This window comes from Capra hircus, chromosome 22, assembly GCF_001704415.2.
Source record: "Capra hircus breed San Clemente chromosome 22, ASM170441v1, whole genome shotgun sequence".
In the NCBI taxonomy this organism is placed as follows: Eukaryota; Metazoa; Chordata; class Mammalia; order Artiodactyla; family Bovidae; genus Capra; species Capra hircus.
In genome coordinates this window covers 1,623,503-1,645,439 of record NC_030829.1, presented here as the reverse complement: position 1 = coordinate 1,645,439, position 21,937 = coordinate 1,623,503, and the positions used below count along the sequence as shown (strand labels likewise).

Sequence of the window (21,937 nt, the reverse complement as noted above, 5' to 3'; positions counted from 1 at the left end):
CTGACTTAAGTTTTCTGGGCTCCAAAATCACTGCAGATGGTTTTTGCAGCAATGAAATTAAAAGACGCTTACTCCTTGGAAGGAAAGTTATGACCAACCTAGACAGCATAGTAAAAAGCAGAGACATTACTTTGCCAACAAAGGTCCATCTAGTCAAGGCTATGGTTTTTCCAGTGGTCATGTATGGATGTGAGAACTGGACTATAAAGAAAGCTGAGCGCCAAAGAATTGATGCTTTTGAACTGTGGTGCTGGAGAAGACTCTTGAGAGTCCCTTGGACTGCGAGGAGATCCAACCAGTCCATCCTAAAGGAAATCAATCTTGGGTGTTCACTGGAAGGACTGATGTTGAAGCTGAAACTCGCAATACTTTGGCCACCTGATGCAGAGAGCTGACTCATTGGAAAAGACCCGTGAGGCTGGAAGGGATTGGGGGCAGGAGGAGAAGGGGATGACAGAGGATGAGATGGCTAGATGGCATCACTGACTCAATGGACATGAGTTTGAGTAAACTCTGGGAGTTGGTGATGGACACTGAGGCCTGGTGTACTGCGGTTCATGGGGTCGCAGAGAGTCAGACACGACTGAGTGACTGCACTGAACTGAACTGATGGTGGGTATGTAGAAGTTCCATGTACATGTTGGCTGAGCCAACTGAGCAGTCCCCAACCGTTTTGGCACCAGGGACTAGTTTCATGAAAGATAATTTTTCCACAGACTGGGCAGCAGTGGGGGAGGAGCAGGAGATGGTTTCAGGATTTATGATGTCACTGCTGATCTGAGCAGAGGCGAGCTCAGGTAGTAAGGGAGTGATATGTAGCGGCTGCAATACAGGTGAAGCTTGGCTAGCTCTCCCGTTGCTCACCTCCTGCTGTGCAGCCCGGTTCCGGACAGGCTCCAACAGGTACTGGCCCATGGCCTGGGGGTTGGGGGCCCTGTGTTAGCTGTTTCTATTATGCTTTGCTTGGGAGAGAGAAATAAAAGATGAAAATAAAGCAGGATGTGGGGGATAGAAAGTGTCACCATGGGAACAGGTTATATGGCTTGAATTTGGAAATGATTCTTACATTTTTGAGACCTGGTCTTCCACAGGAAAGTGAACTCTACCTATACTCATATATCCGCCTGACATGTGTGATTAAAAAAAACCATGAAAATGAGCACTGAATAAAATAGATGGTTTCTCATTTGGTAAAATGATGCTCATCCATATCTAGAGGTCAGAGTTCCCTTCATCTCAGCTGAAATTGGCAAGTCATCATAAAGGTCATGCTCTCACACCCATGAGGCCAGCTGAATTCAGAGCTTATTCAGTCTTGTATTAGGAGTAGTTACAGTTGACAAGAAATCTAGCTTTATAACCCCCAAGAGAATCAAAACAACAAAATGACCATCAAATGGCACATATCTAGACAAGAGACTTAAAAACCCTTCTACAAAAATTGAAATAAAAGCAAGAGGCGGACTGGATAACGCACAGCAGCCTTGACATTGATCCTGGGCCATCAGGAAAAAGTCACACAATATTTAGTGTATTTTGCATAAATGACAGGGAATTGTTAATTGATTTGAGAAAAATGTGTCTGAAGTAATATTTTATTATTAAGGTGATAATCATTTACCTGGAAAATTCACTTAGGCAAATAGCAGGATAGACGCAGCCAAAAGGAAGAGTTAGTATAGTTAATAGGGAGGGCCCTGCCTGGCCTTAAGTTCCTGCTCATCCACCAGGGACTTACAGCTCTGTGACTCCAAGAAATTACTTAACCTCTGTGGGCCTCAGTTCTTTCATCTGTGAAATGGGGACAGTACAGGTAGTTGCCTTATAGTTTTGTTAGAATTGTATTAATATTGGTTAATGTATGGAAGCAGAATGGTCCTGGCACAGGGCAAGGCCCCATAAACATTTGCTTTTATTGTTGTTACTGTTACCAGATATGAGATCTTGGCCAAGTTGCTGAAACTCAGTCAGTTCTATCATCTGTGAGCTGGAGATACAACTAGCCTCATCCCAGGGTTGTGTAAGGATTAAATGAATACAGCAAAGTGCCTGTAATAGTAAATACAAACTAACATCAGAAGTAACAAAGTGAAGGCTATTTGTGGCATTAAAAACAGTGGGTTTTTTTTTTTTTTTCATTTTATGTCAGTGTTTGTCATTTGTGAACCAAAGTCAGTGAATACAGGTAAATGACTTCAAATAAGCATGACAAGCTCCTCAAGTTGATGTAGTAGTAATATTACCAATAACAGTATTTAGAAAAACTGTCATAACAACAACTGAGCTAGCTACCAATAGCTTCTCTAGTTTCGTTTTGTTTTGGGCCCTACCGTGCAGCACACGGTAATCTTAGTTCCCAAACCAGGTATCGAACTTGGACCAACAGCAGTGTAAGCACTAATCTTTGGACCAGGGAAGTCCCCTAGACAATTTTAAAAGAGTTTATTTTTATTTAATCCCGACTACCATCTTATAATGGGGATATTATTGTTTCTATTTTCTTGTAAATGAGGCAACTAATCATCAGAGAGGCCCAGGGACTTTCTGAGGTCACTCAGCGGGCAAGTAGACACCAGGTCTCCTCCACCACCGCTGCATCCCAGTCATGTAGCAAGAAGACTTCACCTCCCCAAGCTTGTTAGCACTCATCAGTGGAGACCACGGCATTCACACGATGTGTGTATGCGTGTGCGTGGGCTACGCTTGACATCAATGCCAATATGCATCTTTCCTGTAGGAAGTGTTATCTTCCCATTCGTGTATGTTTGAGGCAGCTCCTATTTAACACTATTTTGTGGCTTCCATGTGTTTTTAAAGAGACTTTGGTAAAACCTACATTCTAGAACTAGACGCTGGTCAGCTAGGGCAGGCATGTCCTTTGCGAGAGTTTTTTCATGATCTTTATTCTCCGTCTATAAACAGCGGTCCTCCAGTTACACCTGGAGCTTCCCAGTCGCTTTCACTGGGGATTTGTCTGCGCATTCATTCATTCAGCAATCATTTATTGAGCGCTTCCATTTTGTTATAAACCAGCAGCGCTGTGCTGGGTGCTGTGGGTGAGCAAACTCTCTGTCACTCACATCCCTGACTAGTATATAGTAAACTCAAGGAGCCAGATATGCATCTTTATTGAATTATTGCTGGAATCTGCCTCTTTGTTAAGAGCTTCAAGGCATGGAGATAAGAGAAAATTCCCTTGAGATGGATGAGCCTTCCAGGTCTTTGAGCACTAATCTGACCCTTCAGTCCAGGAAAAATGGGTCTGGGCCCAGGTCTGAGTGGAGCGTGGAACTATTGGGAGCTGAGGCTTCATCTCATAGGACACTCTTTATGTTTTGTTTTTATGCTGAGAGAAATGGGAAGCCCATGAAGGCTCAATTGGTCAGTTTTATACCAAAAAAAAAAAAAATGCTTTTGATGCTATGCAGAGAACAGCCTTGTTGTTGGGAAGAGAGAGAAACTGGAGGTTGGGAGTCCGTTTAGGAAGTGGTTCCTGCAGTTCAGAAACCAGGGGGTTCCTGCAGGGGGTGATGATGCGGATGAGGGTGTAAGCGGTGAGGATGCAGAGACGCAGGCAGACAGGAGCCACACTGAGTAGAAAGGTAGAGACTAATGAGTGAGGGCCTGAGGAAGAGGAAGTGTCATTCTCCCCAGGTTCATGCCCAAGGGCTGCTCTTGATTTGAGGCTATTTGAGTCTTCTGTTTCAAGTGTTGGCTATAGCCCAGGAGGTCAGCATCAGCTGTCCAGCCCAGCTCATCTGCTCCCTGTTATCCCCAACCCCACCCCACCCACCACCCCATGCTCCAGACCCATCACACACAGCTTTCCAGAGCTCTTTCATCAGCCCCCACTGGGCTTTCTTTCCCTTAAACTCATTCAATTTATAACCTCCTTGAGAAACTAATTTTCTCTGCTTTTTGACATTTCTAGTGTTCCTATTTACTTCCATGCATTAGGCTGAACCATAAGAAATTGTTCTTTTTTTTTTTTTAAGGCCCAAATATCAGCAGTTGCACCCCACTCCAATACTCTTGCCTGGAGAATCCCATGGGCGGAGGAGCTTGGTGGGCTACAGTCCACGGGTCGCAAAGAGTCGGACACGACTGAGCGACTTTGCTTTCACTTTCATGTTGCTTAGCCTCCACATTCCTGATTGCCTGCACATGCTGAGTTATGGACAGATGCTTTTGAAGCCTCCAGTAGTGTCTTGTGCACAGAGCACAAAAAATTAAATATGCACTTAATAAGGAAATATGATTAGATGAAGCAATTTTATTTTGTGGCTCAGAAAGTAATTCAGTGCTGCCGTTTGTTATGAACATCGATGTGTTCATCTGGTATTCTCTTTATTCTTTGAGGGTCTGGTTGGTTGGGCTGAATGCACACTCACTTATTATCATGATTTATTTCCATGAAGGCTGACTTTGTGGGGGAATGCATTTTTTTTTTTACCATGTCTTATTCAATACAGTAGCCTCAGTGTCTGCCATATAAAAAGAGATCAAAAATTATTTCCTGAAGGAATGAATGAATATCATTGTCACCTTTCTCTATCACACAGTATCAGATTTGAATGTAATCTTACTATGTTTGGAGGTCAGTGAATAAAGAGAAATTTGACGTGCTGCTTTAGTTGTTTTTATCGACTGGTTAATATAAAGTCTTTCTTCAAACCACCTGGACCTTTTTCCCTTTACAGTGTCACTACTTAGTACATGGGTCTCAGGCTCACTTTCTCTAACAGAGGCATCTTCTGCACTGTGTCCCAAGTAGGCCTGTGTGAGCAGCCACACAGGCCTGAGCACCGGCACAAATGCCACGCAGGGGCAGTTGAAGGGACCCATAGGAGCTCTGTCCCATCTGTAGCATTGTCCTTTGTCACAAAAGGCTTACTAATAAAATGGGAAATAGGAAAATGACACTGATGTCTGTTGTCATATATTCCTGTTAACTTTTTAAAAATTGGGATATAATTGCTTTACAATGTTGTGTTAGTTCCTACTGTTCAATAAAGTGAATCAGCTGTATATACACATATATGCCCTCCCTCTTGGACCTCCCATTCGCCCCATCCCCCCACTCTAGGTCATCACAGAGCAGCGAGCTGAGCTCCCTGTGCTTACAGCAGCTTCCCACTAGCCAGCTAATTTACTCATGGCGGTGTATATATGAAACAGCACTCTCAGTCCACCTTGGGTTAGATTCACCAGAAGAAGATGAAAGCAGACACTTGGAGTCGTGTCTAACCTATGATGTTGTTTAGTCGCTCGGTCGTGTCCAATTCTTTTGCTCCTCCCCATAGAGGGTAGCCCGCCAGGCCCCACTGTCCCTGGGGTTCTCCAGGCACGAACACTGGAGTGGGTTGCCGTGCCCTCCTCCAGGGGATCTTCCTGACCCAGGGGTGGACCCCGTGTCTCCTGAACTGGCAGATTCTTTACTGCTGAGCCGTCTAACCTCTAGCAGTTGCTCAGTAAACATTCGGAGGAGTAAGCGGGAGGTAGTGGGGATGTTCTTCTTATTTTTGGTTCTTTTATCCCCCAGGCGCTTGTTTAAACAGAAAGCAGAAGGTTGTTTAAAGAACAAACTGTGCTAGGGAAGCTGTCAAGCCTGCTGACCCGGGAGCAAGGCCCTGACAATACTTGCCTTTCACTGACGCCACTTCGGCCAATGGCAGTTCTGTTATAACTGCACCTTTGGCACCGTGTGATGGTTAAACTCACCACCTACCTAGTTCTCATGAGCGAACCTGGATGAATAGGTGCATGTTTGTAAGCACACCAAAGTCTAGGAGGCGAAGTTATGCAAGCATCGTTTGTTATGTGTCAACCTTTGCTCTCATCTAAGGGCCAATGTCAACAAATTCTCCTTTTCCGTCTCCCTCTGAGTTGCCTTTAATAATTAGACCCTGAAGGTGAGCTGGACTTTGTTCTGCTTCTCTTCCTAAAAGTGCCTTATGGCCTCAGACACATTTTCCCTCTCTGAGCCTCTGTTTCTTCCTGTGTTCGATGAAAGGCACTGAATCCTGATTGGCACCAGGGGACCTATAGGTCTGTTTTGCTTGTCCTAGACCGGTGTCTTGTTTTGCTTCATTTAAACAATATATTTATTTTATTTACTTGGCTGCTGGGTCTTAGTTGCAGCATATGAATCCTTAGTTGTGGTATGTGGATTCTAGTCCCCTGACCACGGGTCGAATCTGGGCCCCCTGCACTGGAAACATGGAGTCTTAGCCACTGGACAAGGCCCTGTTCTGCTTCATTTTTAATGTGCTTTTGAAACCCTTTAAGGAGGACGTACCTCTCAGGCCTCGCTGACGCTCTGCTGCTCCGTCATCTACTGTGCAGGAGTCATTCATTTAAAGGTGTCCCTGAGCCTGGAAGGGGAAGGTGCCATACCCCTGATACTACATGTTCCAGGAGGGCCTGGTGATAACTGTCTGTTCTGCCAACTCCACCCATATTTCCCACTGAGGAACCATAACAATATGATACAAGAATCAAGCCCACAGTTTAGAGACTCCCTTTGTGAGCTACAGTAGGTAGGAACAAGTCCTATTTCTTAACAGTTCTTTTGCTTTTTGATCACTATTAACATTTCTGGGTGTGTTTTATTTTCCGGTGGTTTGTCCAACATAACCTGATGCTTTCTGTGTAGTATTTATAATTTTCTAAAGACCAAGCTCCTATATCTGTGAGGTTAAGTATAATTATTCTTTGTAAAAAGAAATGCATTGTCTATTCTCAGAGCACTTTACTAAAATAAACTGCTCAAGTGGCCAATACACTGGTTTTTCTTGACTGTGCCACGTGGCTTGTGGTCGGGATCTTAGTTCCCCGATCAGCGACACAGTGGAAGCATGGAGTACTAACCACTGGACCACCAGGGAAGTCTCCCAATGCACTTTTAATGTTTATTTTGAAATAACTTGAGAATTGCATAAAAGCTGCAAAAATCATACAGTGAGTTCCCATGTACCCTCCACTCAGCTTCCCCTAACGTTAGCAGCCTGTGGCACCATGATACAGTTGTCAAGATTGAGAAAATATCATTTAACCAGTACATTTGAACACATTTTCCTTATTTTTGGTTGGTCTATGTGAATTATATCTTTTTTGAATCCTATCTTCTTTTACGGAGAAGGGAATGGTAACCCACTCCAGTATTCCTGCCTGGAGAATCTCATGGACAGAGGAGCCTGGTGGGCTACAGAGCATGGGTTCACAGAGAGCTGGACACGAGTGAGCAATTAACACACATACACATTTTAACCACTTTTTTCCCTCAAATTTTTAAAGGGACTTTAAGAAAATATGTGTATAAGTAAAGGAACTGGAGCAATGATTTCTCACTTTGCATTTCCAGCTGTTTGTGGGACTGAAAGTTCTCTGTTTTTAATACCTCCCTGAGCACAGACAGACTGCATCTTGACATCTGACATGGAGGTTAGCCGTCATTCTGTCAAGCAAAGAAAGAAAGACTTCCTGTTGTTGGCACAAGTAGTTCTGACTTCCTTTTGTTAGAGGGGTTCACTATACTTCTCAAAAAAAATGAACTCTTAGTTTATTATTAGTTAGGCCAAACTCTTACTGCTGTTATGTTCTAAGTACTATTTGTTTTGTTTGTTTTTTTAAAAACTGTCCTGATAGCTCAGTTGGTAAAGATCTGCCTCTAGTGCAGGAGACCCCAGTTCAATTCCTGGGTCGGGGAGATCTGCTGGAGAAGGGATAGGCTACCCACTCCAGTATTGTAGCCTAGAGAATTCCATGAACTGTATATGTATAGTCCATGGGGTTGCAAAGAGTCAGACATGACTGAATGACTTTCACTTTCTTTCAAAAGGCAGTAAGGGCTTCCCAGGTAACTCAGCTGGTAAGGAAGCTGCCTACAATGCAGGAGATCCTGGTTCAATTCTTGGGTTGGGAAGTTCCCCTGGAGAAGGGATAGGCTACCCACTCCGGTATTCTTGGGTTTCCCTGGTGGCTCAGATGGTAAAGAATCTGCCTTCAAGCGGGAGACCTGGGTTCAATCCCTGGGTTGGGACAATCCCCTGGAAGAGGGCATGGCAATCCACTCCAGTATTCTTGCCTGGAGAATCCCTATGGACAGAGGAGCCTCACGAGCTACAGTTCATGGGGTCACAAAAGAGGTGGACATGACCAAGTGACTCAACACAAGCATAAAAGGCAGTAAGTAAAATGGAACAATTTACAAAGATGCAACCTAAGTGATTAGAAGGAAAAGCTTCTATTTGTGGGATTTGAAGATATTTCCTGAAATGAATCAAATGAGGCCATGTAAGGATCTCTCAAGCAGTTAAAGGAACTGGGGAATAATAGAATTTCCAGGCAGAGAATCTGAAAATCATGTCACAGATATTCACCATGTTGTTCAATTAGTGGGCTTGCATTTGCACAATTTACATTAATTACAATCAATTTTACTGTGGCATGGGTGTCTCTGTCATATGTGTTTGCCCTGTAAGTACTAACTGAGGTGTGTGTCTTTGATGTCTTTCTTTTAGTATTAACCCAAATTTCAGATAACAGGAGATAGGAATTACTTTTGAGAGTTTCTTTTTAAAACTGGGTTTAAAATTCAAAAATGAGTCAGAACTGTGATTATGCCCATAACTGACTAGGGCTGAGAACCCCAGACCATTTGACTCTCCTATAAAGTATGGAATGCTTTGTCTCTCTGATCTGAGTTAATATTTGGGTTCCATGGCTGATAGGTACAGAGGAAAGATATGAATGTTTCTGTTCGTAAAGTAATATGCACTTGTACTATGTTGTTCGGGTTGTGTCCGACTCTTTGCAACCCAATGGACTAGCCCGTCAGGCTCCTCTGTCCATGGGATTCTCCAGGCAAGAATACTGGGGTGGGTTGCCATTTCCTTCTCCAGGGGATCTTGCTAACCCTGGGATAGAACCCACATCTCTTATGTCTCCTGCATTGGCAGGTGGATTCTTTACCACCAGTGCCTCCTGGGAAGCCCAAATATGCACTTGTATTTTATATATAATCTTTCATTTCTATAACCCATTCCCCCTTTTAAGAAAAAAATACTAAATTTCATCTTTTCCATTTAGAATTAAAGGAAAGTCCCCATATGAATACATGTATTTGTGTAGCAAGTATTATGATCTCTGGCCTCATGTATAAAATAAATATCGGAAAATGAGTGGTTTTCTATTTTTATTTTTAGCACAGGAAACTTAAAAAAAATGAAGCTGTACACAGAACCCAGAGAAATAGGATTTTGGGGCCTCAGCAAAGAGCCCACACCCAGCCACTCTCACCCTCCCCTGGTTGTCCTAGAATTGACAATGGCTGAGTTAGTCCTTTCAGGCACCACACGGAGGGCAGTGGTTTTCAGAGAGTCACCGAGCATCACTGTGAAAACAAGATTGTTATTTGAAAGGAGAGACCTCAGTTACCTAGAACAGTGCTAGTCAGGTGGTCTTTTAGACTAGTATGTCCACAGGAGAGAAGTACAAAATTGAGAGCAAGCGTTGAGAAATATTTATGGCAATTTGACATTGCCATGCTGTCCGAGCACATGATCAGTGATGGACTTATTTTGCTGAATAAGATACGTTGCTCAGTCAGAAGTGTTGGCCCATAATAAATTGCAAATTAAAAACAAAACAAAACAACTTTATAGATAATTTGAGAAACATTGCTCATGAGTATTATCTTATTTGTTGTTGTTCAGTCCCTAAGTTGTGTCCGACTCTTTGCTGGACTGCAGCATGCCAGGCTTCCTTGTCTTTCACTATTTCCTGGAGTTTGCGCAAACTCATGTCCACTGAGTCAGTGATGATATCGAACCATCTCATCATCGGCAGCCCGCTTCTCCTTTTGCCTTCAATCTTTCCCAGCATCAGAGTCTTTTCCAATCAGTCAGCTCTTGCATCAGGTAGCCAAAGTATTGGAGCTTCAGCTTCAACATCAGTTCTTCTAATGACTATTCAGGGTTGATTTCCTTTGGGATTGACTGGTTTGATCTCCTTGGTGTCCAAGGGACTCTCAAGAGTCTTCTCCAGCATCACAATTTGAGGACTCTAATTTTCTTCCTAAAGGTTGAATAAGTCAGATCAGAGGTACCAGTCTATGGCCTGTTAGGAACTGGGCTGCCCAGCAGGAGGTGAGCTGCAGACAGGCAAGTGGAAGCTTCATCTGTATGTACAACCACTCCCCATTGCTCACATTGCTGAGCTCTGTGTCCTGTCAGATCAGCAGTTGCATTAGATTCTCATGGGAGCCTGAACCCTACTGCGAACTGTGCACATGAGGGATCTGGGTTGTGTGCTCCTTATGAGAATCTAATGCCAGATAATCTGATTCTATATTGTACCGTTTAATTATTTCATTATATATCACAATCTAATAATAATGGCTTAAAACTCAACATTCAGAAAACGAAGATCATGGCATCTAGTCCCATCACTTCATGGGAAATAGATGGGGAAAAAGTGGAAACAGTATCAGACTTTATTTTTGGGGGGCTCCAAAATCACTGCAGATGGTGACTGCAGCCATGAAATTAAAAGACTTGTACTCTTTGGAAGAAAAGTTATGACCAACCTAGAGAGCATATTCAAAAGCAGAGCTATTACTTTGCCCACAAAGGTCAGTCTAGTCAAGGCTATAGTTTTTCCAGTAGTCATGTATGGATGTGAGAGTTGGACTGTGAAGAAGGCTGAGCACTGAAGAATTGATGCTTTTGAACTGTGGTGTTGGAGAAGACTCTTGAGAGTCCCTTGGACTGCAAGGAGATCCAACCAGTCCATTCTGAAGGAGATCAGCCCTGGGATTTCTTTGGAGGGAATGATGCTAAAGCTGAAACTCCAGTACTTTGGCCACCTCATGCGAAGAGTTGACTCATTGGAAAAGACTCTGATTCTGGGAGGGATTGGGGGCAGGAGGAGAAGGGGACGACAGAGGATGAGATGGCTGGATGGTATCACTGCCTCGATGGAAGCGAGTCTGAGTGAACTCCAGGAGTTGGTGATGGACAGGGAGGCCTGGCGTGCTGCGGTTCGTGGGGTCGCAAAGAGTCGGACAGGACTGAGCAACTGAACTGAACTGAATAATAATGGAAATAAAGTTCATAATAAATGTAATATGCTTGAATCATCCTGAAACCATCCTCCCACCCCAGTCCATGGAAAAATTGTCTTCCACAAAATTGGTTCCTGGTGCCATAAAGGTTGGGGACTACTGGGTTAGGTCATTCCTGAGTATGTTCAATAGCATCATAACATTACAAATACTTATCAATCCATTTGGTTTACAAGGGAGTTTTATGAAAGAGTTTTGAACTAAAGGGATAATTACATTGGTTTTCTAAAATGACTTTTATTTATTCATCCATTCGTTACTTTTTTTGTTTAATAAACATTTACCATTGCCTACCATGTGTCTGGTGAACACGGGAGGCCCAATACTGCGTCATGGCGTTGTCAGGCCATCATCATGCTTTTGGCCCAGGTCTGCAATGTATGGAGTAGTTGCAGTGCGCTCTGAGGAGGATCACCAGACTCAGGCCTTGGGACTCATGGGGGGCTCTAGTTCCAGAATTAACAATTGTTAAAAAGTAAATGCTTCCCAGGTGGCATGGTGGTAAAGAACTCGCCGGCAGTGCAGGAGATTCGGGTTCAGTCCCTGGGTTGGGAAGATACCCTGGAGGAGGAAATGGCAACCCACCCCAGTATTCTTGTCTGGAAAACCCCCCATGGACAGAATAGCCTGGCAGGCTACAGTCCATGGGGTTGCAAAGAGTTGGACATGACTAAGCAAATGAGCATACCGTGCACAAAAAGCAAATAATTTGTGAACTTTGGTAAAAATGCCTGAGCCACTTGTTACAGATTGTGGCACAAATACTTTCTGATTTCACACACTGTGCTTACCCTGTGCCGTTTGTCTGGTGTGTGGGGATAAAGCGGACGTGGTCCCTGCCCACATGGGGCACAGAAACCACTGACTGGCTAGGAGTTCTGATGTCGATGAGCCCCATGAGGGGCTGAAACGGTGGAGTGGTGAGAGTGTGGGGTGAATGGGTTGCTGGGGAGTCCTCAGCAAGGAAGGGACATATGAATTGAGGCTGAATGACCCAAAGAAGCCCGTGGGCAGAGGAGAAGGGAGACCTGGAAGGACTCAGAGAAGTCAGTCTGAGCAGGAGAGGTGTTAGCTTGGCAGCTGGCAGCCACGGCCCCCGCCTCTGCTCCATGTGCTCCTGAAGCCTGGCCCTTGAATCCCCATCAACCACACTGATCTGTGGGGGATGTGGACGTCTGCAGAGTCCCCATCTCCAAGGATGGTTTGTGCCCACGTATTGGCTTCAGAGTTTTGCTTCTAGCAGCCAGCTTTGGGACCTTTTTCGGGAGAATTTTGTTTAAGCTACTGGAGTCTCTTTGCCCCAGTCAGCAGTGCCTGTGTCACAGAACGAAACTCAGGCCCACTGGCCCACGCACAGTAAAGCCAATCTACTGACATCTAGCTGTGGTGAGTGAAAACACTGGCTTAAAACTCAACATTCAAAAAACCAAGATCATGGCATCCTATCCCATCACTTCACAGCAAATAGATGGAGAAACAATGGAAACAGTGACAGACTTTATTTTCTTGGGCTCCAAAATTACTGTAGATGATGACTTCAGCCATGAATTTAAAAGATGCTTACTCCTTGAAAGAAAAGCTATGACAAACATAGATAGTGTATTAGAAAGCAGAGACATCACTTTGATGACAAATATCCATGTAGTCAAAGCTATGGTTTTTCCAGTAGTCATGTATGGATGTGAGAAGTGGATCATAAAGAAGGCTGAGTGCTGAAGAATTGATGCTTTCTAACTGTGGTGTTCGAGAAGACTCTTAAGGGTCCCTTGGGCAGTAAGGAGATCAAGCCAGTCAATCCTAAAGGAAATCAATCCTGAATACTCATTGGAAGGACTGATACTGAAGCTCCAATACTTTGGCCACCTGATGTGAAAAGCCCACTCATTGAAGGAGACCCTGATGCTGGGAAAAACTGAAGGCAGGAGGAGAAGGGGACGACAGAGGATGAGATAGTTGGATGACATCACCGACCCAATGGACCTGAGTTTGAGCAAACTGAGAAACAGTGAACGACAGGGAAGCTTGGCATGCTGCAGTCTGTGGGGTCGCAAATAGTCGGACACGACTGAGCAACTAAACAATAAGCTATGGTGAAGGACAGTGCAGCCTTTCCTGCAGGGCCCAGCAAGGAGTCCAAAAAACCTGAACTTCCTGATGCCTTTTAGCAAGGCATTTTTATTTTATTTATTTTTAAACTTTTAATTTTGTATCAGGATATAGCCAATTAACAAACAATATTGTGATAGTTTCAGGTGAACAGCAAAAGACTCCATTATACATATGCATGTATCCATCCAGGCTGCCATATAACACCCTGCAGAGTTCCATGTGCTATACAGTAGGTCCCTGTTGGTTATCCATTTTAAATACAGCAGTGTGTAGAAAGGCCAGGTTGGGGAGTCCGTGGATCCCAGGGTGTGAGATCAGCTCCTACATAGTCATAGTTGGTTGATGGTGAGGTTACAGAGCATTAGCATCATCAGTCTTCAGGTGCCAGTAGGTGCTTATCATCATCAGCTAGTTAATTTCTTCTTTATTATGTAGTTTTAATATCTGTAAAGCAACTCAGGAAATGTGCATCAAATGCTATTATCTAGGTACTTCAGAGAGGAGCTACAGCAGAGGGTATGTGGGAGGGGTCTGTCCCAGGAATGCCCCCTAGGGCCCTGTTCCCTTACCCTGAAGGCTAGGATCTCCCTCAGGACCCAACACCAACCACTCTTCCCTCAGGTTTAGATGCTGGCTCTGAGGCGAACTCTGCCTGCAGGACTCTTGCCCTCACCCCATCTCTGAGAAACACTTAACTCAGAAAGTTGTTTGCTTCCAGAAAATGACTTAAGATGTGAACCGCCCTTTTCCCCACCCCTCAGTTTTGAATTATAGCCCTCTCGTTGTTGTTTAGTCATCGAGTCGTGTCCAACTTTATGCCACACCAGGATGCCCTGTTCTTCACTGTTTCCCACCATTTGCTTAAATCCATGTCCACTGAGTCTGTGATGCTATCTAAATAGTGTTTGGTATAATGTTAATTAAATAAGGGATTAAATTAAATGTCTTATAGTATTTCCAACTTCTTGAATTTTTTTTTTTTCAGAATAGTTTCCATTTTAACAGCCACCAAGTGGAAAGAATTTTCTTTTTTGTCCTAAAGGCAATTGCCTGTTTCTTCTGATTCTGGTGAATTTGTTTACCATTTAATTAAGAGAAACATTTCTAGAGAGTTATCTATTTTCACTCTTCCAGTTCACAGAGTAGAAACTAATTTTAAACTGATAAAACTATTAGAGGATTATTTCCTGTTCACCTACCAGTCAATAAAATCACAGAGATTAAACCACAGAATAAGACAAGACATTTAGCAGTAAGATTGTGGCAGATGTGGTCCTCTACCTTCAGAAGCCCAAGAGCTTTTCCACACATTTTCACATGCTAATCACTGTGACTTTTACATCCTGTTTCTAAAACAGGCTGGAGCTATGGTTTGAGCAGAGTTTGAAGCCAACAGGCCAGTGTATCTGTATGGAACTTTCCCTCTGTTCTTGAAGGAAAGGTGAAGTTAGATTATATTTATTTTGACTGGATTTTAATTTATTTTAGAACTTTCGGGGCATTTTAATATTTATATATGAAAAGCATTTGGATCTTTTGCTGTTGAAAAATTATGTACAGATCATTCATTCTTCCTTTTTCCCTCCCTACCTTGCCCTTTATTACTCCCTTTCTTCTTTCTTTTAAACAGATGCTAAAACAAATCTTTATCTGAATATCTCACAAAACATAGTTTAAAGTTCCTAAGTGGGTTTTTCTTTGTTTGTAGTAGAAGCCTATATCTGAGATAGCCTCTTTTATCTTTAGTAGTTTTCAATCTGAGATTGAACATAGTACACATTCAATAAATATTTCTTGAAAGAATAAACCCATGGCTTTAGGTCCTGGGCACAATCCTAAAATACTGTTATTGTACTTTGCTTGGTGTGCATCTGTGATGAGAACCTTGGTCTTCAGCTCAATTCCAGATGGACTATTTGTCACAAATATGCAACTATACTGGGAAAATAATTTTAAATCCTTAGATATACTGTCTTTGTTCATTTTACAGAATTAAATGAATTTTACAGAATTTTGCTCATTTCTGTTGCAGTAAAACACCCACTGGCACATTCCTTCTGCCTCTAAGTACTTTTGAATCACTTGGATTTTGACCATCAATTCTATAATACATTAAGGCATGCAATTATAGGACAACAATGCATACTTTTTTATGCCTGAAAAACACTCTGAAGTCAAGCACTAGCACTGAAGCACAACTGGAAAATTTTGTATGTTCCATGTAATTGAAAGTATGGGTATCTACAACTATTTTTTGGTTTCTATTCTGGAAACGAAAACAACTTAATCAGAAATTGATTACAAAAGGGTTTTATTAACAAATAAATTATTCTCCATTGTTGAACTCATACTAACCTTTTGAGTAGTGGTGGAAAGTAGTGTTAAAGCTTATCCTAGGAAAGTGAAGTCACTCAGGTGTGTCCGACTCTTTGCGACCCCATGGACTGTAGCCTACCAGGCTTCTCTGTCCACGGGATTTTCAGGCAAGAATACTGGATTGGGTTGCCATTTCCTTCTCCAGGAGATCTTCCTGACCCAGGGATTGAATCCAGGTCACCTGCATTGCAGGCAGGCACCACCTGATAAGATCCTAGGAAAGGGTGACCACAATGATGACAAAGCTTAATTCAGAAGAGTGAGGTGCCTACTGTCTTGTATTCCCAGGCTGGATGCCCCACTGTCTGAATTGTTAAAAACAAAACTCAATCGAGTACATTTTAAAGATCTTATTGGCTTTACTCAGCAATTAATGAACTGGGCAGAACTCAATCTAGCAGATAGAAAGAAGCTCTAAGGAACCGTACAAAATGAAAGACTTTTATAGGCAGAAGAAGATAGGAACAAAGTTATACTAGTCAAAAAGCCGATTGGTTATTGCAACGTTACTTTTCCCAAAGAGGATGGAGGGTTTTATCAGGCTGCTTACCTAACGAGCACTAATCAGGAGATTCCTGATTGGCTAGTTTAAGTTTCCATTTTGGGAAGAGCTGAAATTGTAATTTAGTTTGGCTGACCCCAGGGTTAGCATGAGTGACTCTATTTTGATTGTGAGCCCATTGTCTTGTTTTAATCAGGATGCTTAAGTGAGTTCAGGGACTGTGCAAGTCTGGCCCAGTTCTGGCAGAAGAGGTTATGGCTGGAGTTGTCCCATGTGGGGATTCAGCCTGAAAGTTTTAGGCATTCTGGAAACCCAAGGATATTTTGTGTGTTGCTCTTGACACTGTAATGCATTTGCAAGTGCAATGCATTTGGTGGAGCTTCCTCTGGAATTTTTAGGGACATGACCCACACTGAGAGAGGAGCTCCCTAAACTAGCAGCATGCTGTTAAGGAAACTTACTGAGAAAGACAAGTAAGATGGCATAAAAGGGTCAGTGGGACACTTTTCCTGGCAAGCAGAAAAGTACTTGTTGGGGTAATGAGTCAGAATATTTGAAATCAAGAATGACTCAGAAAATATAGGCTTAGGTACTACTATAATTGACTTCCCTTGTGGCTCAGACAGTAAAGCATCTGCCTACAATGTGGGAGACCTGGGTTTGATCCCTTGGTCGGGAAGATCCTCTGGAGAAGGAAATGGCAACCCACTCCAGAATTCTTGTCTGGAAAAGCCTATGGACAGAGGAGCCTGGTAGGCTACAATACATGGAGTTGCAAAGAGTCAGACACGACTGAGCAACTCACTCTCACTTTTCACTACTATAATTATAAGTGGGTGTTTTACTATGCCCTAAATGTATCCAGAGGCCTTTGAATGATAAATAGTAAATGTTACTCATATTAACATTTTTATTATTGTATTAGAAGTAAATGTTAGTTTGTGCAAATTTAAATAAATGTTTTAAGTGGATTTGCATTAATTGAGAATATTTTGGAGCACCCAAGCCAACTAAAGTTTTTCCTTCCAGTTTACTTTGAAAGGAATGCGATGTTAATTCTGGGGCATTGATGGTTTACAATGCCTGATCAAGACAAAAAAGTGAAGGCCACTGAAAAATCAACTGATAAAAAACAGCAAGGAGTCACCACCAGGTAACACCATACTAAGTTTTTGCTTATTATTCGTGACCAGCAACCCCAGTGTAGATCCTTGACAACTGCTGCTCTGGGGTAGAGTCTTCACTGAAATGTTTGCCCTTTTCCAGAGTTCTAAGGAGATGTTTAGTTTGTATGTTTCAGTCTATAAAAGCAGGCCTCCAAGTGGCAAGGGTCCATGTTACTGGTGGGTAACGCAACTAGCTCACCCAGAGTCTCCTGTCGGTTGACACTGTGCTATTCTTTCTCCTAGGGACTATTCAGATCTTAAAAGACTTCTGTGCCTTTTGAACGTTCAATCAAGCAAGCAACAGGTAGTGTTTTCAAAGAATGCGCGTCCATTAATGACAGAGAAATCACGTTTCCAAAGGATCCATTTAACATCTTATGAACGATACATCTATTTTCCTTTGTTCTTTCACGTGTTCCATCTTTCTTCCAGTTGTTTCTCCCTCACCTGGTTCAGGGTCAGGAAGCAGGACTATGCAACCACAGCATTTTCATTCCTCTGCTCTCATGCCTGGTGCTAACCTGCAAAACGCATCAGTATGGAAAGGATACATTCTTCAGTTGAATGCTCAGTGTCTGACCCTGCAGAGCTCTAGGGGAGTTGATTTCTCCAAAACACTGTACATCCCGTTTTCCTTCTCCCCTGCCCTGCTTTTCAGGCTGCCCAACTGCTACAGCACCCTTCTTGACGCTGGCTGCAGAGTATATCGCACCAAAAATAGGGGAAATGAAGGAGTGAGTTTTGACTATTTTTACAATAGCATTTTTAATTTTTTTTAATGGAAAGAATGGTACTGCCATTTGAATTTATCTCTAGACTTTTTTTGGTTTAGCTTCTGTAAGACTTTGGAGAAGTGTGAGATTAGAGGCTATCCGTGAAGACCTGGGGAATAACACAGAAATGCTAATAGCAATAAAAACAGCAGATACTTATTTAGCATGGTCAATTAGCAAATGACAGAGCTGGGATGTGAACCCTGGGAGCGAGATTCCAAAGTCTACTGTGGTAAACTTGTTTAAGCAAATTTGTTTATGAGCGTATGTGGTAATGCAGCCCTACTGGCTTTTGTTGTATCTACTAAACTTACCAGAGAACTATAGCATTAAAAATTTTTTTATTGAATTATAGTTGATTAACAATATTATATTAAATTCAGTTGTATAGCATAATGATTCACTCTTTTAAGATTATACCCCATAAATCTTTTAAGATTTATATTCAGATATTGGCTATATTTCCTGTGCTGTATAATATAGCCTATTAGCTTATTTGTTTTATACATAGTAGGTTGTACCTTTTAATCGTCTACGCCTATATCACCCCTCTCCATTCCCCTCTCCCCTCTGGTAACCACTAGTTTATTCTCTGTATCTATGAGTCTGTTTCTGTTTTGTTATACAGTAAGTCTCCTTCAATGAATGAGTTATGTTCCCAGAATGCATTCATAAGTCCAATTTGTTCGTAAGTCCAACGAAATTAGCCTAGGTACCCAACTAACACAATTGGCTATATAGTACAGCGCTGCAAGAGGTTTATAATACTTTTCACACAATTAATACATAAAAAAACAAACACACAAAAAGAAAACATTTTAAATCACACAGTACAGTACCTTGAAAAGTGCAGTTGTACCGGCTACATCACTGCTGCTTTCACACTTGCTTCTAGACTTCCTGGGCTTGAAATAAAGATACTGTATCACTGTCCCCTATACAGTACTATACAAAAGCACAACCGCTTGTAGAAGATGCATACCTGCGATAATGTGTGCCAGACATGTGAAATAGCTGTATGTGACTGGACATGCGAGCATACATCCACATTTTTGAAAGTTTGCAGCTTGAAGCTTTATATATAGAGGACTTACTGTATTCATTTGTTCATTTTTTTAGAGTCCACATTAAAGTGGTAACATATAGTATTTGTCTTTCTCTGATTTATTTCACTAAGAATAATAATTTCTAGGACCATCCATATTGTTGCAAATGACAATATTTATTTTCCTTTACAACTGAGTGAATTGCAGTGTGTGTGTGTGTATGTGTGTGTGTGTATACATTAATCTGTTGGTGGACGCTTAGGGTGCTTCCATACTATGGCTATTGTAAATAATACTACAATAAACATTAGGGTGTATGTAGCTTTTCAAATTAATGTTTTCATGTTCCTTGGATATGTACCCAGGAGTGGAATTTCTCTATCATATGGTAGTTCTGTCTGTAGCTTTTTGAAGAATCTCCATACTGTTTTCCAAGGTGGCTGTACAGATTTACATTCCTGCCAACATTATTCCCTTTTTCCCACATCCTTGCCAACATTTGTTGTTTGTTGTTTTTGTCCTGAGAGCCGTTCGGATGGATGTGAGACGATATCTCCTTGTGGTTTTGATCTGCGTTTCCCTGGTCGTTAGCAAGGTCGAGCATCTTTTCATGTGCCTCTTGGCTGTCTGTGTGCCTTCTTTTGAAGTATGTCTATTTAGGTCTTCTGCCCATTTTTTAAACCAGTTTTTTTAATATTGAAGTTGTATGAACTGTTTATATATATTGGATATTAACCCTTTACTGACCATCATCATTTGCAAATATTTTCTCTCATTCAGTAGGTTGTCTTTTAATTATGTTGATGGTTCTCTTTGCTGTGCAACAGCTTTTAAGTTTAATTATGTCCCATTTATTTTTTTCGTTTCCTTTAGGAGACAGAGCCAAAAAATATTGCTACAATTTATGTCAGAGTGTTTTTAGGAGTTTTATGGTTTCCAGTCTTACATTTAGATCTTTGATCTATTTTGAGTTCATTAGCGAATGTATTCTAATTTCATTCTTCTACATGTACCTGTTCAGTTTTCCCAGCACCAGTTACTGAAAGACTGTCTTTTCCCCACTGTATATTCTTGTTTCCTTTGTCATAAATTAATTGATCATTTAAGTGTGTGGATTTTTTTCTGGGTTCTTGATCTATGTGTCTCTTTTGGTGCCAACAACATACTATTTTTTATTAATTTTATTTATGTATTAATTGGTAGAAAATTGCTTTACAATTTTGTGTTTGTTTCTGCCTTACAACAAGGCAAATAAGTCATAATTGTATGTATATCCCTTTCCTCCAGAGCCTTCCTCCTCTCCTCCCATCCCACCCTTCTAGGTATCACAGAGCGCCAAGCTGGGCTCCCTGTACTATTTAGCGACTTGTCACCAGCTATCTGTTTTACGCATATAGTGTATATATGTCAATGCTACTTTCTCAATTTGTCCCACGCTCACCTTGCCTGCTGTGTTCACAAGTCCATTCTGTACTAAGTTCATAAATACATTTTTCTAGATTCCGCATATACGTGTTAATATGTGATACTTGTTTTCCTCGTTTTTACTTACTTCATTCTGTATAAGAGGCTCTAGTTTCATCCGCTTCACTACAACTGACTTGAATGCATTCCTTTTTATGGCTGAGTAATATTCCATTCTATAAATGTAGTACAACTTCTTTATCCATTCATCTGTCGATAGACATCTAGGTTGCTTACATGTCCTAGCTGTTGTAAATATTGCTTCAGTGAACATTGGGGTACATGTGTCTTTTAGAATTGTGGTTTTCTCAGGGTATATGCCCAATAATGGGATTGCTGGGTCATATGGTAGATTTATTTCTAGTTTTTAAAGGAATATCTATACTGTTTTCCATAGTGGCTGTATCAGATTACATTCCCACCAACAGTGCAGGAGGATTACCTTTTCTCCACATCCTCTCCAGCATTTATTGTTTGTAGATTTTTTAATGATGGACATTCTGACTCATGTGAGGTGACACCTCACTGTAGTTTTGATCTGCGTTTCTCTAATAATGAGTGATGTTGAGCAGCTTTTCATGTGTTTATCGGCCATGTGTATGTCTACTTTGGAGAAATGTCTGTTTAGGTGCTGCCCATTTTTTGATTGGGTTGTTTTTCTAATATTGAGCTATATGAGCTGCTTTTATATTTTGGAGATTAACCCTTTGTCAGTTGCTTTGTTTGCAATTATTTTCTCCCATTCTGAGGGTAGTCTTTTCATCTTCTTTATAGTTTCCTTTGCTGTGCAAAAGCTTCTAAGTTTTATTAGGCCCCATTTGTTTATATTCCTTTTTATTTTCATTAGTCTAGGAAGTGGGTCAGAGAGAATCTTGCTGTGATTTTTAACAAAGAGTGTACTGTCTATGTTTTCCTCTATGAGCTTTTGTAGTTTCTGGCCTTACATGTAAGTCTTTCATATACTTTATTTTTGTGTATGGTGTTAGAAAGTATTCTAACATATAGCTCTCCAGTTTTCCCACCACCACTTGTTGAAGCTATCTTTTCTCCATTGTATTTTTTTGCTTCCTTTGTCAAAGATAAGGTACTCACAAGTATGTAGGCTTATCTCTGGGTTATCTATCTTGTTCTGTTGGTTTATATTTCTGTTTTGTGCCAATATCATACTGTCTTGATGACTGTAGCTTTGTAGTATAATTTGTAGTCAGGGAAGTTGATTTCTCCAACTCTGTTTTTCTTTCTCAAGATTGATTTGGCTATGCAGGGTCATTTATGTTTCCATACAAAATGTGAAATTTTTTGTTCTAATTCTGTGAAAAATTACCTTGGTAATTTGATAGGGATTGCATTGAATCTGTAGATTGCTTTGGGTAGTA

The 21,937-nt window shown here is 41.6% G+C and overlaps 1 protein-coding gene across 1 annotated transcript in view; it reads left to right on the top strand.

Moving 5' to 3' along the window:
• The window catches only part of NEK10 (NIMA related kinase 10), a 290,322-nt gene that overhangs the window by 4,462 nt on the left and 263,923 nt on the right, over window positions 1–21,937 (top strand). The window contains exons 2-3 of the mRNA XM_018038472.1: window positions 17,142–17,265; window positions 17,522–17,582. Of these exons, the coding sequence (XP_017893961.1) occupies window positions 17,192–17,265; window positions 17,522–17,582 (135 nt within the window). The 5' untranslated portion in view covers window positions 17,142–17,191. The remainder of the gene's footprint in view (window positions 1–17,141; window positions 17,266–17,521; window positions 17,583–21,937) is intronic.